The 15,508-nt window shown below is 41.0% G+C and overlaps 1 protein-coding gene across 6 annotated transcripts in view; it reads right to left on the bottom strand.

Moving 5' to 3' along the window:
- The window catches only part of PHLDB2 (pleckstrin homology like domain family B member 2), a 215,374-nt gene that overhangs the window by 60,552 nt on the left and 139,314 nt on the right, over nt 1-15,508 (bottom strand). For all 6 annotated transcript variants that reach the window (XM_073893115.1, XM_073893121.1, XM_025874009.2 and 3 more), the window contains exon 4: nt 3,843-4,205. In XM_073893115.1, coding sequence (XP_073749216.1) covers nt 3,843-4,205 — 363 coding nt within the window. The remainder of the gene's footprint in view (nt 1-3,842; nt 4,206-15,508) is intronic.

Here is a 15,508-nt window from a genome sequence, read left to right as displayed (position 1 = left end):
GCCTGTAACAGTGAACGGCATTCCAAAATCACTGACGTGTAATCCTAGCAGGAAAGGCCCAAGAAGGCCAGTATCCTGTTGGGTAAACATTACATATTGGGTTTCAACTGCCAACATGGTTTAAAAATATCTCTCTCACTGGTGGAAGTCAAGCATTAAGAGCAAACAAATGCTGAACAATCTGCAAAACCATGAACTTTCTAAGCAAAGAGAGGGTGAAGAAAGGTGACAGTGGCGATTATAAATGTCTAACTCAAAGTTTCTAAACAACTGACCACAATAGGCATCGTTGATAACAGACCATTTGAGAGGCTATTTATAACAATCAATGCTATCTAGGAAATGGTTGTTCTTTTTTGTTATTTATAAAGAGCAAAATCTTCAAAAGGCATTCTAAAACTCTGAATGGTTTGCGATGGAATGGAAGGAGAGTATTGTTCACACACGTACGAGCATCCCCAAATATGCCATCTGTGAGGCAACCTGATCTCCACAGAGAAAAGGGAGAGAGGGTAGGAACGAGACACTGTATCATATGCTTCCCCCCCCAAAAATCTCTTCTTAGAAACTCCTTGCAACCAGAGGAAGTAGCAAGTGTGAAGGCTGTCCACTGTAGACAAAATGATTACTCAAGAAGAGAAGAGGGAAAAAGTTCTCAAGGAAAAGAACTTCTTTTTTTTCCCCAAATAACAATATGAGGTGATGGATGTTAAACTAAGCGTGGCAATCATTTCACAACATTTGTAAATCAGGTCACAAGGCTGTACACAAAACGCCCACAGTGCTGTGTGTGTGACTTAAATCCTAACACTATGGAAGAAAGAAGAGTGAGCTAGTCTCAGCTTTCACCTCAGGCAGCAGAAGACAGGTTCACAAAAGCCAATTAAAATTAGCACATTCCAGGGCGCCTGGGTGGCTCAGTCCATTAAGCGTCTGACTTGATTTTGGCTCAAGTGGTGATCTCAGGGTCCTGAGATCGAGCCCCGGGGCAGGTTCCGTGCTCAGCAGGGAGTCTGCTTGAGATTCTCTCTCTCTCCCTCTCCCTCTGCCCCTCCCCCTGTGCTCTCACACTCTCTAAAATAAGTAAATCTTTAAAATATAAAATAAAATAAAATTAGCATATTTCTAAGGTCATCTGTATCTTTACGTGTTAGCTTAAACAAGTTCCAGAACAGTAAATCTTAGGTTTCCTAAATGTCATCAAAATCTTTGTTTCCTTAAATCAATGTGTTTGTCACATTCCTCTCTTCTCCACTGATCCTTAGATTGATTAATACAAACACTGTCCTTTGCTAAGTAAACAATTTAGTGAGCAGATTACTAAGAAGAAAAGCATCCAAAACAATGGTCAGGACTTAATAAAACATTCTTTTATCTGCTGTCCTGGGGTAACATGTATCTGTCTCCAAAAAGTCATACATGCAAACCTCCGTCCTTGGAACTCATCCCCTCCCTTGCTCTCTGCCTAAGCTGCTGCGTGGTAACCAGAGGCGCCTTTGATATTTCCTGCCTCCAAAGGATGCACAGTCTTATATGCCTTGCCTCAGCGGAGGCTGCTCTAAGCTTCAGAGGCCTCCTTTTCCACAAAAGCATATTTGGGCAATTAAAAACATCTGCCACCATCTGCCTGTTTACACACTAGCAGCTCTCGTCCCAGCCCTCTTGAGGAGGAAACCTGTCTCCCAAAAGATGGTCCTTGAGAGAAACACATAGCTCACTGTTTTAACAAAAATCTGGCAGCTGTCCATGATGGAAGAAATGGGAAAGGATTTTGAATGAAAAGGAAGTCAAGGACTTCAAAGGGAGCCAAAGGCTGATGAAAACAGCTCAAGTTTTCAAACGGTGGGTCATTTACTTTGCCTGAACACAACCAACATTTGATTCCGCCCCCCATCCTAGTTTCTAACAGTTGCATTTCTGGTAATAGAGACAGATGTCCTATTCTGAAGTACTCTCCATGGAGAATGAGTAAGGTCACTGCAGTCATTAGGAGAAAGAAGGACTGAACATTTCCGAGTCCTAATACTGATGATGGGAGAACTCAGAAGGTAGGCACGGACTCCTGACAGGGAACACTGAGTAAAAAAGTCAAAACAAACACACAAACTCCTCCTGAATAATACTCCAGATGATAAACTACCTCCAGAATTTTGCACATGATAAGGTCTTTCTCTTAAACAGTTTATGTCCTTCTCTTACAACAAAAATTTAACTGATGTATTTTTTTGTTTTTGATTCTTTGGCCATAATTGTCGAGAATCTTGGAATTGAACTTAATGGTCAGAGTTACTTAGTTAATTAACTGATCCTGTTTATTTAAATAAATAAATTCTTGTGATTATGACATCTGTTTTTTTCTCCTAATTACTATTTTTTGTGTTAATTTTATTCCAATAAAACTTACATTTTCTTGTCACTCTCTTAAATCCTTTATAGGAAACAGGTAGGAGAATTTATTTTAATTTCATAGAAAAAAGATTCTTGGGGCACTTGGGTAGCTAGTCAAGTAAGCATCTGACTCTTGATTTTGGCTCAGGTGATGATCTCAGGGTCATGAGATCGAGCCCTGGGTCAGGCTCTGCGCTGGGCATGGAGCCTGCTTTAAGATTCTCGTGCTCTCTCTCCCTCTGCTCCCTCTTCACACACTTGCATGCTTGCACATGCTGTCTCTCTCTCTCTCTCCTAAAACAAAAAAAGAAAAAAAAAAACCCCACGGATTCTTAACCTGTGTGAAAAAAGTAACACCAAAAGATTTTCCTCTAATTCCATTTAAGAAATCTTCAAATTTGGAAGCATTTGGAAATCAATATACAGCCAGAAGACTAAGTAATAATTATGATTACATATGAATCTTACTCTTATACATCCAAAAAATATCGTAAGTCAAGTCAAGGGGGGAAGACCACTCATGATAAAAGACTAATTTCCTTACAAATAACTCTTACTACTTAGTAAAAACAAGATAAGAAATTTTTTAAAAAATGGGTGAAGAACATGAGTAAGTGGGTCAAAATACAAATTCACAACTAAAAATATGAAAAGATGTCCAACTTTATGCATAATTAAAGACAAGCAAATTAAGACACCAATTAACTTAGTATATTGAAAAATTTTGAAAATGTACAGCCTTGGCAAGTGTATGGAGAATGAGGCATGCTCATAAACTTTTGGTAGAAGTGTCACCTGGAAATACTTCTGAGAGTATAATTTGGAAATACTGATTAAAATGAATAATATACAAACTCTTTGATCTAGCAATTCCAATTTTAGTAAGTGATCTTGTAGATACATTTGCACAGTATTCGCTGCATATAGATTTTATTAGGAAAAAAGCTAGAAACAATTTAAATAGTATTTCCAAACAATAGAATACTAGTCAGCTATTAAAAAGAATGAGGCAGACCTGTGTCTACTAAAATGCAAAGATATGCAAGACATTTAGTGAGGAAAAGAAAAAGAGCAGAACACCGTATGTTTGCATCTGTGCGTCTATGCCTATAACACGTGGCTGTATATGCACAGAAATATGAAGAAGGAAGGTAAGACACGTTTGTGTTTATTTCTCAGGTGTACAACTGGGAGGGGGCAGAGAAAAGAGAAACATCCCTCTTTTGAGTTTTCTTTACCGCTGCATTTCTTACGGTGCACAAATTTGTTACTTTATAGTAAACGCCCTAATTTGCTGCACCTTGTTTAGCTAATTACCTCTTAAACTGAAGCTTCGCTGAAAACATTTTGGAAAACAAGAACGGTAAAACCTCTAGTCTCTGGGCCAATGCAGATGCAGAGCCCCAGGGCCTAAATACTGTTTTTTTTTTTTTTTTTTGCTCTGTCGCCTTTACCTTCGGTAGGATACTAAGATAAGCAGACTCGCTGGAAGTTTTCAGAAAGGCAGGCGTGAGGTCCCTGAGCAGGTCATCATTCCTGATGCTCCTGGGGGACAGGAAGCCAGCACTGTTCTGCCCGACGCTCCCGAAGATTGCCGAGTCCGCATCGTGGAGAGAGCCTTTCGGGTGGCACCTGTACCTGGCGTCAGGGCTCACCATGGCTTCTTCAAACACGGACTCCTCATCAGAGAGCTGCAGCTTCTCAAGCTCCTTATTGATCTTCTGCACATCGGCCACAGTGGTGCCCGTGGACAAGCGACTGTCGGGCTTTGTGTATTCAGCACAGAGACTGAGGATGGTCTCCAGACGCTGTCTCTCCTAGAACACAGAAGAGGGGAAGGTCAGAGAGCTTGTGAGAATAAAGACAATCACAAAGAGAAAGACTGAAGAGGCTGGGACTGCTGGCAATTACATCCCACAGGTAAACCCACAGACAGTGGGCTGGTGATGAGTTTCCATCATCTCAGATGGATGCATTTAAGGATCCAGATGAAACCCAGGTGAAAAATGCCTGATTTTCTTCCCAAACTCAATTCAAGCTGTCCCCTCTCCTTGGATGTCCCAGTGCTGATCCCCCCACGTAGCAGCCCTCGGTAAGCCTTTTCTTGATTTATTAGTTCTCTGAACATTTCAGTCTTTTTTTCAATCTCCTTTTAAAAAAATCTTCACTCCCCCTTCCTTCTCTACTGCTCTGCCTCCAACATATCTGGCTCTTCCATCACTATCGACTTAACACTTGCGCTTAAAGTTAATTCTCTAGCATCCTAGAGAAACAGACACACAAAAAGAAAAATACTACTTAAAGAATCTTCTAATTTAAGAGAATTTTTTCCTGAAATTTTTTCAATATTTTTTGACATGCCTCAAAATTTTCAATACTTTTCTTATGTCTTGTCATGAGATAAAGGTCTTTTCCACCAATTTCTAACATGAGTAATTAAAATTATAAAGAAGTAGAACTGTTGCATAAAAATGGAAAAACTTTTCATGTCACGTCCAGTAGAAAGACAGCAATGTATTTCAGATTCTGAAATCATCTTGATTCATTTAACTGCAACATAAAATGATAGTTCATTTGCTTAAAAAAAAATCAATATATAGGCCATTGGTGTCTATAATGGTACTACTTACTGACACTTCACCAAGCTCCCCATACAAAACAAGTGGATATTTATGGTTTTTGACTTTAAGTAAAATCACTATATATTTGTGAGCAATAGTATATAATTTATGAAATGTTTATCATAAGCCTCGACAGAACTGTTTGGGGTGGGGAACTTTAACATCTCTGCCTCGCACATTAATTCCAAGGCCAGAGTGAAAAGAAAAATAATAAAATAACAAAAAAAGTCTGTTGTGATTACATCTACCACATTGAAAAAAAAAATCAAAAGCCTTCCCTAGAAAAACATTTTCCAAACTGGTTATCAGTAACAACATAGAAAATTTTTAAGTACCACTGGGCTACTGTATTCAATTTCTAACTGCAGCTAATTTGTAAAGACAAAATTCTGAAGGCAGTCAGCTCTTTGCCAGTTGAAGGACTGACTATCCAACAGCAAAGTTAAATAGAAACAGACCAACATAATGCCCTGGTTTCCATTAAATACACTAATTAAATGACAAGACAGAAGTCATTTAAGTTGTGTCTAACTTTCCTCTGTCCTCTAAAGTATGCCCCCTTCACCCCTGCAAATGCAATCGCTTGATCAAAAGGGCTATCACACCAGCTCCTCTAAGCCCCCACCTCCCGTTCACTGCCTGAACTTCTGGCCTCCAGCTGCAGCTCGGTCCTCATGGCCTCGTCCCACGGCAGGCGCTCATAGCTGCACAGCCTCCTCCCGCGCACTTCTGCACCCAGTCCGTCCAGGAGCCCCGGGGCTTATTTATCTCTGCAGCTGTTGCCAGCTGCCAACCCCTACGTACCTCAGCTTTATGGGGAGGAAGTAGTGGGGGCACAGCATTCACTGCCTTATTTTAAACTTCTCCAATGACAGAGAAAGTTCACTTGGGAATATGCAAAACCCATGTGCAAGGGCATATTTAAGGAGGGGGACAGGAACAAGACCCTATATTTTACCCCTTCTCAATAGCATCTGCATGAGAAACTAATGCTAATTTCCAAAGGAAAGTTCTCTTTCTGCCATTTAGGTGACTTAAGCTGAAGCACCCAAACTCCGTCCCTACTGACCTTTATAGAGCGCAGTGTGTATACATTAGCCTGGACATTAATTACACGTGGGATTATCTGAAAGTTGTCAATTCCCACTTACCAGGGCTTCAGGGAACAGTATGGTCTTCAAAATCACGGAAGGCACTTCTGCCTCGCCTGTGATACATAGCAAAATCCCTCCCACATCTCTCCCAAAATAGTTTCTTCTGCTGCCAGTGCTCTTGCTTAATTCCACAGGAATAAATGATCCCAGCCTTAAGATGAATGCTATTTCAGACAGTGGAACGCAGTATTCAATGGCTTGTGCACAGGAAGTGTGGTCTACTGGTATGTGGTTCTCTCTATTCTTATCACCCCATTCACAGCCAATCTGTCCAGGCTCGAATCACACACACAAGCCACACTGCCGCCCGTGAGTCTCAAAGAAATCCAGGCTGCGCTGAGACACGCTGGCCCCATAAAAGCTGCACCAAAGAAAAATAAACTGATGTCAAGAAGTGCGTCAGAAGAAAGTCTGCAAGGCATTTCAGAAAGCACTATATGCAGCCTTTTAAGGAAAACCCTGTACAGAACGTACCCTCATAAAATAATTCTCCCCGGAGCCCTCTTCACTCTGGAGTCTTGTTCTTTCCCATCCATCACTCCAATATTCTCCATTCTGGGGGGGCCTAAAACCAGGGCACCCATTCCACACCAGGACGCCTTTGAGAACCAAACAGGGCACTATGAATAATTACTCTGGAACGCCAAGCACCAGCAGGGACTGAGATGGACGGCCCCCCACCTAAAACCCAATTGCATCTGGCACTTCACCTGGCCACCTGCCAAGTTGGGAGGGCCACCCTCCTGAAGATCTCCAGTTTCTGCCCACCTCTCCCAGCCAGTGTTCTGCTGTGCCTTCTTTTGAAAAGCCACCAGTGCAAGGCCTAGGCATCTAAATGGCACAAAACATTGGTGCTGTGGCCTTGGAAAGTAGGTCATTTGAATCAAATCATTTTAAATACATTTTTAAATCTCCCTATTTTCCCTTTCCTCCTCTCCTCTTCAATATACTGCATATATCAAAGAAAGCTTTGAAGGGGACACGGGATCTTAAAATATATACCTGAAGAAAATGGTGTGCAGTTCTTTTCCTAAGCAATTAAAAAAAAAAAAAAAGCTGCAGACTGAGTGTGTTTTGACCTCAGAGCTTTCTGTCTTTTTCCGAGGAATGTGTCTGGCAGTGCCTCTCGGCAGCTCTTGGTCAGGGACCTCATCCATCTCCCAGCCCCATCCATCCCCTGGTAACCGACAGCAGCCAGTCTGGGCCACAGGACTGGAAATGCAGTGCAGAAATAAATTACATAGAAAACCAATTGCCCGATACCCAAGCACAGTTGAAATCTTTGTTGAACTCCTTGTGTTATAATTAACTATGTTGGGTCACTCATTATATAAAAACAAGGGTCAACTTTTAATGGCTAGAAATAACTTAGTTGGAAGAAGATATTTTTTCTGAAGAGGACCTGCTGTAACTGCTGAGTATGACCTTACTTCTCTCTCTCTTGTTAACCCTAGAGATTCAATATCTCCATAATCGCCAGTTCATCAAAGATCTGTTAAGCTACTCTCAGGCCATTACTGTGCTGGAGACACAAGGACAGAAAAAGACAGCATTTCTACCCTCACATCTTTAGCGGAAAGCACAGTTGATCAATCAAAGAAAAGGGTGCTAACAGATTTACAGAAAACCAACAGATTCACATATAAGGAAGTAGTTGACCAAAATTATAGAAAGACAAATTTGAGTTGAGACCCTGGGATAAATATGAGTCTGTGTGGTCTGTTGGCCAGTGGGGTGGGCTGGGCATTTCTATAAAGGAACCATATAAGCAAAGGCATAGAGCATGGGCTAATAGAGTGTGCTCGGGGATCAGCAACTACTGTGTGGCTAGAAAGATGGGGTTCTTTAGAGGAAGAGGGACGAGGTACATGCAGAGAAGTGGGTCAACTTTCTCTCTCTGTATACCAGGACTTACGAGCTCCCAATAACCCTGAATAAAAAACCAAAGAGAGTCAGAGACCCTGGCCTAAAGGTGGATGGCAGAATGAGATGGAGCTGACAGCACGTAAGCATTATTTTCAGGATTCCATGAGCAAATTCCGAAGTCTCATTTAGGTAGGACAATGAGGAGGAAAAACAGAAGCAATGGTTAAAAGTCTTTTACGCGAGTCTGTTTGTTTTTGGAGATAAATCCTTTGGGGTAGTAACTAGGGCTATGATGATCAGTTCTTGTCTTTTTGGACACAGGGTAAAACAGTTTCTCAATTTCCCACTCCTAAACTAGATAGGACTGTCAAACTTGCACGGGCCCATTACGTGTGAAAAGCAATGTGTGTCCCTTCTGCCTGGACAGCTAAGACATGATCCATTACATGTCTTGCTTTGCCATGGCAGAGTGACACTCCAGATGGTGCTGGCTCCCTGAGCCTTGGCCCTGAGCAAGGAAATACAGAGCAGAGGCCTCATTCAACCCATGCTGGCCATGGAGAGTGAAGGAGAAATAGACCTACGCTATTTTAAGCCTGACATAATTGTTTTCTTTTGTCTCCTCCACATCATGATTGATAAGCCTTGCTTAATTTCAAGCAGGTTATGGGCCCAAAAGTTGGAGACAAGAGCCTCAGAGATCCTACTAAAGGCAGCTCATTTATTTACTGTGTAATAAAGAATTTGGCTTTGCCCAAAGAGAGGTCTGGCCTTCACTGCTGGACTGTTGGCTTCTGGAAGGTAATCTATGTCATACCTGATGGGATTGTCTTTGTTTAGGACAAAGTGGGGCACTCCTGATAATCAATCTCAGGGTGAGGGCTGGCCACTCCACGGTCATGATTTTTGTGGGATTTTTATGGGGGCCTGGGAGTCATGTGTTATCAGTCAACCTGGAGATGAGACTAACCAAGTGGACAATCAATCCATCATGCCTACATGATGAAGTCCCAGTAAAAACTCTGGACACTGAAGCTCAGGAGGTCTTCCCTGGCTGCCCACACTCCATGGGTACTGCCACACACCAATGTGGGTAGCGTATCACACCCTGACTCCACAGGGAGAGACCAGCGGAAGCTTTGCATTTGGAACCTCCTGACTCTGCCCCTCTACTTCTCTTCTCCTTGGCTGATCTTGATCTTAGCCTTTCCCTATAGTAAACGATAATCCTGACTGTAACGGCTTTCAGTGGGTTCTGTTAAGTCTTCCTAGTGAATTCATGAACCTCTGGGTGGTTCCCAGGAAGTCTCTGAACTTGTGCTTGATATCAGAAGAGAGGACGGTCGTATGTGGAGACAGTGCCCTTTAACCTTGTAACTGGCCTTCACGTTTATCCAAACATTGCCCTAGTGTTATATTTATCAGTTTAGGACAACTAATCTAAGAGACTGTATACATAAGTAAGGAGTTTTTATTTTTTTGATTTTACAAATTATCGTCATAAAAGTCAGTTTAATGTCTAGCTAAGAACATTTTATCTTGTAGTCTACCTGGGAAGTCCACCTTCAGACTTGTGGTCAGGGCAGCGCTTTATTCTGCCATCCATTGTTTAGAAAGCATGTGCATGTGTGCCCCATTGGAGGGTTGCTCTGGAAAGAGGCCCATCTGACAAATGAAATAGCAATGCCTTTGTGTGATTATCTGTTCTGGAAGCAAGTGCAAGTCATCTGAAGAGTTACGGAATAATGTGACAGCTACGAATTGATCGACAAGCATCTGTCACATGCAGATTGCTATTAGGATTTTGTATCAACTATACCTATTCTGGCTCCATGATAATGGATAACCAGATGCAGAGGGAGAGTAAGGCATGCACAGATAACTAGGATACTGCTTGCCACTCAGTGATTTTTCAGTACCTGTTTCTCAAATATAGTCAGTACACCCCATACACAAGCACACTGCCTAAGGAGATCAAGGCCATCCTGCGCAATGCCCTAAACTTCCCTCCTCTACCTCTCTTTATATGTCTGGGTCTCCTTTCTTCAAGGTACCATAGTGGCTAAGAGCAGGAACTCTGGAGCCTGAATGCTATTTCCATAGCTACGTGTGAGGCCCTGGGCAAGTCATTTAGCGTCTGTGAGTCTTAGTTCCTCATGCATAAAGCAAGGAATTACTAGAATATCTATCTTGTAGGATGTCATGAGGATTTAAAACGTAAACAAACAAACGTGTATATGTACACACACACGCGCGCGCGCGCGCGTGCAAATGCGCCCTTCTTGAACACAGTAAACACAATATAAGTGTTCGCACAGGTATCTAAGGAGAGTCCCTCAGTCCTCCCAAGGTGAAGCCCTCTGCCTGCCTCACTGCATCCATATTCCCTCCCATTATCCTTATGGTTTTGTTTCACCAATTTTCCCTCCCCTACACACTTATTTCCTCTCTTGAATCCTTCGCCTCTGTCTGCAAAGGTACTCAAGTCCCCTCCTTCTCCCCTTGCCCCAAACAATAAATTATCTTCATCGGATTACCCAGTAGATTTTCTATTCCGCTTCCTCACTTCCCTTCACACCTCCACACATTCCAAATCTCAAAGAAGTCACCAGAGCTCAACATTTCACTTCCCATCATTCTCAGCCCTTTGCAATCTAGAATAGTGTGTCCTGCCTTTGTGCAGACTAGACACGCTGTAAGAGAAGGGGCACCTCCCACTTCTCCAGGAAAAGTACGAGTAAAGTGAACAGAAAGGAGAAGCACTTTGAAATAAAGATATCAGGACTCTGCAAAGAAATCAGAGCGCTTCTCTCTGCAACCGCGTATTGTAAGGATCTGTGGGTAAATTGACTTCCCTCTCTCCCACAGAACCACTGGGCTTTCAGAGCAGACTCTGTGTCTAAGCTTGATTAAGCAGAAAGAACAAAGATTTGGATTTAAAGTTCTGGCATGTGCCAGACCTGTAACAGAAGTTCTTATCAGGTTCAACTCCTTGAGTTTCTATAACCTGGTCTGTAAAACAGAGATGGTAAGATCAGCACCTGCCCTAGGGTTCCTGGGAGGAATCAATAAAGGAGTGTGTCTGAGAACGTTTACTATAAGGTCTAAGTTGGTGCTTGTCACAAGGCCGGTGCTCAGTGTTTGTTATCAATGATTAGAGATGGTTTCCATTAAAAAATTGGAAGTGAAATCGATAGTTGTCTTGTGGGTCCTGGAGAACCATCACTAATACAGGAGTCCCCCCTCATGTGAGGGGGATATGTTCCCAGACCCTCAGTGCGTACCTGAGACCACGGATAGTACTAAACCCTATACACACGATGGTTTTTTCTATGCGTACATACCTATGATGAACTTTAATGCATAAAGTAGACACAGTAAGAGATTAACAACAATAACCAATAATAAAATAGAACAGTATAACAATATACTGCAATAAAAATATGGAAGTGATCTCTCCCTCTTTCTCTCTCAAAGTACCTTATTGTACAGTACCCACCTTTCTTATGATGAAGTGAGATGATAAAATGTTTACATGCTGAGATGAAGCGAGGTGAATGGCATAGGCACTGTGACCTACTATTGACCTCCTGATGGTAGGTCAGAAGGAGGATCACCTGCTTCTAGACCAGTGTTGACAGTGGGTAACTGAAACCAGGGAAAGCAAACTGCAGATAAGGGGGGACCACTGTACCAGTCAACAAGCAAACCTAAAAGCCAAATCCAACTGCTCTCAAGGAAAGGCAATACCGGAAAACTATGTTATGCAGCCAAATGTGCCCCTGAAAAATTCACAGATCTATGGGGTTCTTTGGCCAGTCTGGAAGGAGAGAAAAATCCTCCACTGCCCAAAATTCCCTCCCGGGGGTGAATCACATGTCTGAGCTTCTGGCAACAGAGCTCTGCCCAGTTGCCATAGCAACCCAGGGAGGAAGAAATCTTTTCAGTCTCTCACTGCCCTTTGGTCCCTCCAGCCCCAGGATTTACAGAGCAACATATATTCCCCATAGCACATGAAGTCCAGTGGAGTAACTTCTAGAAAGAACTACCCTCCAAAAAAATCCATGCTTCTCTCCAATGCACACATTGCATCCCTGACATAAAGCCCAGATTTCTATTTCACATTGCCCCTGGCTCCACCTTACACTCCTGAGATCATCATTGTTCCTGCCCGATGAGTACACACATCATTCACATACCTGAGCAACTTACCATATCCTGTCTTTGCTCATACTCAGACAAAGAAACTCAGTTCTTTTAATCTCATTTCATAAATCAACCCCTCATGCTCCAGATTATTTTTTTTTAAATTACTATTATTCACTAGTGTGTCAACATCTCCCTTAAAGCTACCTTTCCCTACTGCTATTTCTGTGTCCCTATTTTAGGAGCTTGTAATTAAGGAATACATATATGTATAAAATTGGTTTATACTATTTTAAGTTATTAATACATTTACCAAATAGATCTGATTATTAACATATCTAATAATTCAGTAATATGAAATATGTTATATAATTATGTAAATTATATATAATACATATATATGTTGAGGTAATGGGTTTTTTTTTAATTTTCATTTATATAGAACATGTCCTAAAATACCCATCGCTTAACTTAATTGATCCTGTTACTTTTTAGACCAGGAATGTTTTCTTCAACTTGCTTTTTCCACCTCCAGTTATTTCTTGCATTTGTGAGGCAGACTCGAGGGAATCTCTCTCTACAATGACCATCTAACTCACATCTGCTGTATTTTAGTCCTTTTCCTGATGACTTTTTGCATCATTTTGCCATTTAAAATCAACTGGCAGACATACAAGTGTTGAAAATTTTTACTTTTATAAGATATTGGGGTTGAGGTGAACTATTCTTAAAATATTAATAGATACTGCTTCAAAGAAAGTGCTGGTTATGAATGACTCCATAACAGTGTTGCCTCAACTCAGATAACTGAAGGGGGGAAATCATGCACTTCTCCCTAGAGACTGAAAAGCACCAGCTATAAAAAAAGGAAATTCATGTTATCAGTGTAATCATCATTTCCACATAGTGTGTAAAGAAGTATGCCAATTATTTTCCCTCTGACATGGACAGTGTGTCAGAAGAAAATCTAAAAGGTGCGTAGGCCTTCTGCTCCACGCCATTAAAGAAAACTCAACAAAAGTCTAATATACTGTAGTTCATTTGCATTTTTATGTTGGCTTAACCAAGTTCCAGGGGATCTGTTTGTTTGCTTCCCCTGAAGGATCATAGTTTATAAAATGCAATCCATTGAAATACTTTTAGAATTTTATGTAATATTTTATTTTGTTCAAACCACAACTAAATCTCCACACTGGAAAAATCTATCCTAAAAAAAATAAGGAACTCTCTTTACGCACAAAGAAGTTGGTAGGGTAAAAAATAGGAAAGTCTAACATGTAAGAAAAAGAATTAAAAAACAGGTGGACTATCACACATCAACTGAAAATTTTGTAAATGCAACTATTTATGAGAGATACATCTCATGGAAAATACTGTGTGCTAAGATTTAAAAAAATGCTACAGTATTATACAGAGAAATGCAAAATAATGGGGTGCCTAGGTGGCTCAGTTGGTTAAGTGTCTGCCTTTGGCTCAGGTCATGGTCCCAGGGTCCTGGGATCAAGTCCGCACTGGGCTCCCTGTTCAGCAGGAGCCTGCTTCTCACTTCTCCCTCTCCCTCTGCCTCTCTCCCTGGCTTGTACTCTCTCTCTCTCAAATAAATAAGTAAATAACATCTTTAAAAAAATGCAAAATAAACCGTGACAAGTCTTCTTTCCCTATCTGAGATGTTAAGAAAGTAACTGCATTTTCCTTTCTCCCAGAACAACTTTTAAAATTGTAATCGCTGCCTACCACGATTTAGGCCTTGGTCTTCATGATCTAATGGGAAAGACAGACTTTCAATGTTTTGGCTCTCTTATTCAGTAATCAAAATGAAAGAATAATACATGTCTGAGAAACTTATTCCTTTTTTCTATCTTAGCATTTTATTAAAATTGTCTTTTTTCAAAATCCAAATTACAATCCCAGAACTGGGATATGCTCTTAGCAATTTTGAATGAGAAACATCAATTTTTCCAAACCAAAATTCTTCAACAGAACATGCCCCCATACAGATTTCCCCCTTGAGGTCAATTAGGCTTTACCAGAGCAAAGTTCTTGGCTGTTCTGAACTTTAAAAAACTAATCTCCCTGACTTCTGCTTCTGGGAAGATGGAGTAGAGGTATTTTTCCCTATTCCTCCCACTGAATGTAACTCAGAACACTGGACACATTATATATAAGACAAACATAAGGGGCGCCTGGGTGGCTCAGTCGGTTAAGCAACTGCCTTTGGCTCAGGTCATGATCCCAGGGTCCTGGGATCCAGCCCCATGTTGGGCTCTCTGCTCAGTGAGGAGTCTGTTTCTCCCTCTGCCTGCCACTCCCCCTGCTTGTACTCTGTGTGTGTGTGTGTGTGTGTGTGTGTGAAATAAATAAATAAAATCTTAAAAAAAAAAGAACTACTTAAAAAAAAATAAGACAAACATAAGAAAACCAAAAGATAGGGAAAGGCAGCAGATCATCTGGGCATCTAGAGACCCAGAAATGAGTTCCCTGAGATTTCCTTTACCTCATACATCCCAGACTTGGAGCTGGAGAAAAGGCAACGACATGCAACAACCTGACTCAATCTCCAAAGAATTATGCGGAGAGGAAAAAGCCAAACTCAAAGTATATGATTACATGTATGTAACATTCCTATAATAAATAATAAAATTATAGCTCTGCAGAACAGAAGAGCGGATGCCAGGGGTTAAGTAGTTGCTGAGAGTAGGAGGAAAGTGGGAGAGGCTACAGAAGGTCTGCAGGAGGGAGCCTTGGGGTGAGGTATCTGCTCTGTTTCTTGACTGTATCAATGCCGATATACTGGTTGTGATATGACAACTATAATTTCACAAGATGTTAGCATTGGAGGAGACTGGGTAAGGGGTACACAGGATCTCTCTGAATTATTTCTTATAATTGCATGTAAATCTACAATTACCTCAAAATAAAGAGATTAACTTTTCTTCAAGTGACTTCTAGTAGATCTTAATCTGCACATTGAAATGGCTGACAAAATCCTTCCAATGAAAAGGTGATGTATGTGTTTCTATTGTAATACCTGTTCTATAATTATTTTTAAATAAAACTAATCATAAACTTTCAAAGTATTCTTCAGAGCAGATATTCCCATAAGCTTTTCTAGAACAGGAAAGAAAAATCCATATTACGATGAGCCAGCACAGTCACTAGACCTAATAGTGGATGAAAAATTTTTTACGAGGTCAATGAATAAATGGCTTTTAATTTAGATAATTTAACAACCCATATGGGGATCATTTTTCTATGAAGAATCGCTAGTCGTCCCACATTACCCTGTCTGTATTGATACTATATTTTCAATTTACATCTTGTTTCTACATTTTT

Source organism: Callorhinus ursinus, unplaced genomic scaffold (genome assembly GCF_003265705.2).
Source record: "Callorhinus ursinus isolate GAN/ISIS: 27379988/994484 unplaced genomic scaffold, GSC_fseal_2.0 scaffold1, whole genome shotgun sequence".
NCBI lineage: Eukaryota > Metazoa > Chordata > Mammalia > Carnivora > Otariidae > Callorhinus > Callorhinus ursinus.
This window is presented reverse-complemented; position numbering and strand designations above follow the sequence as displayed.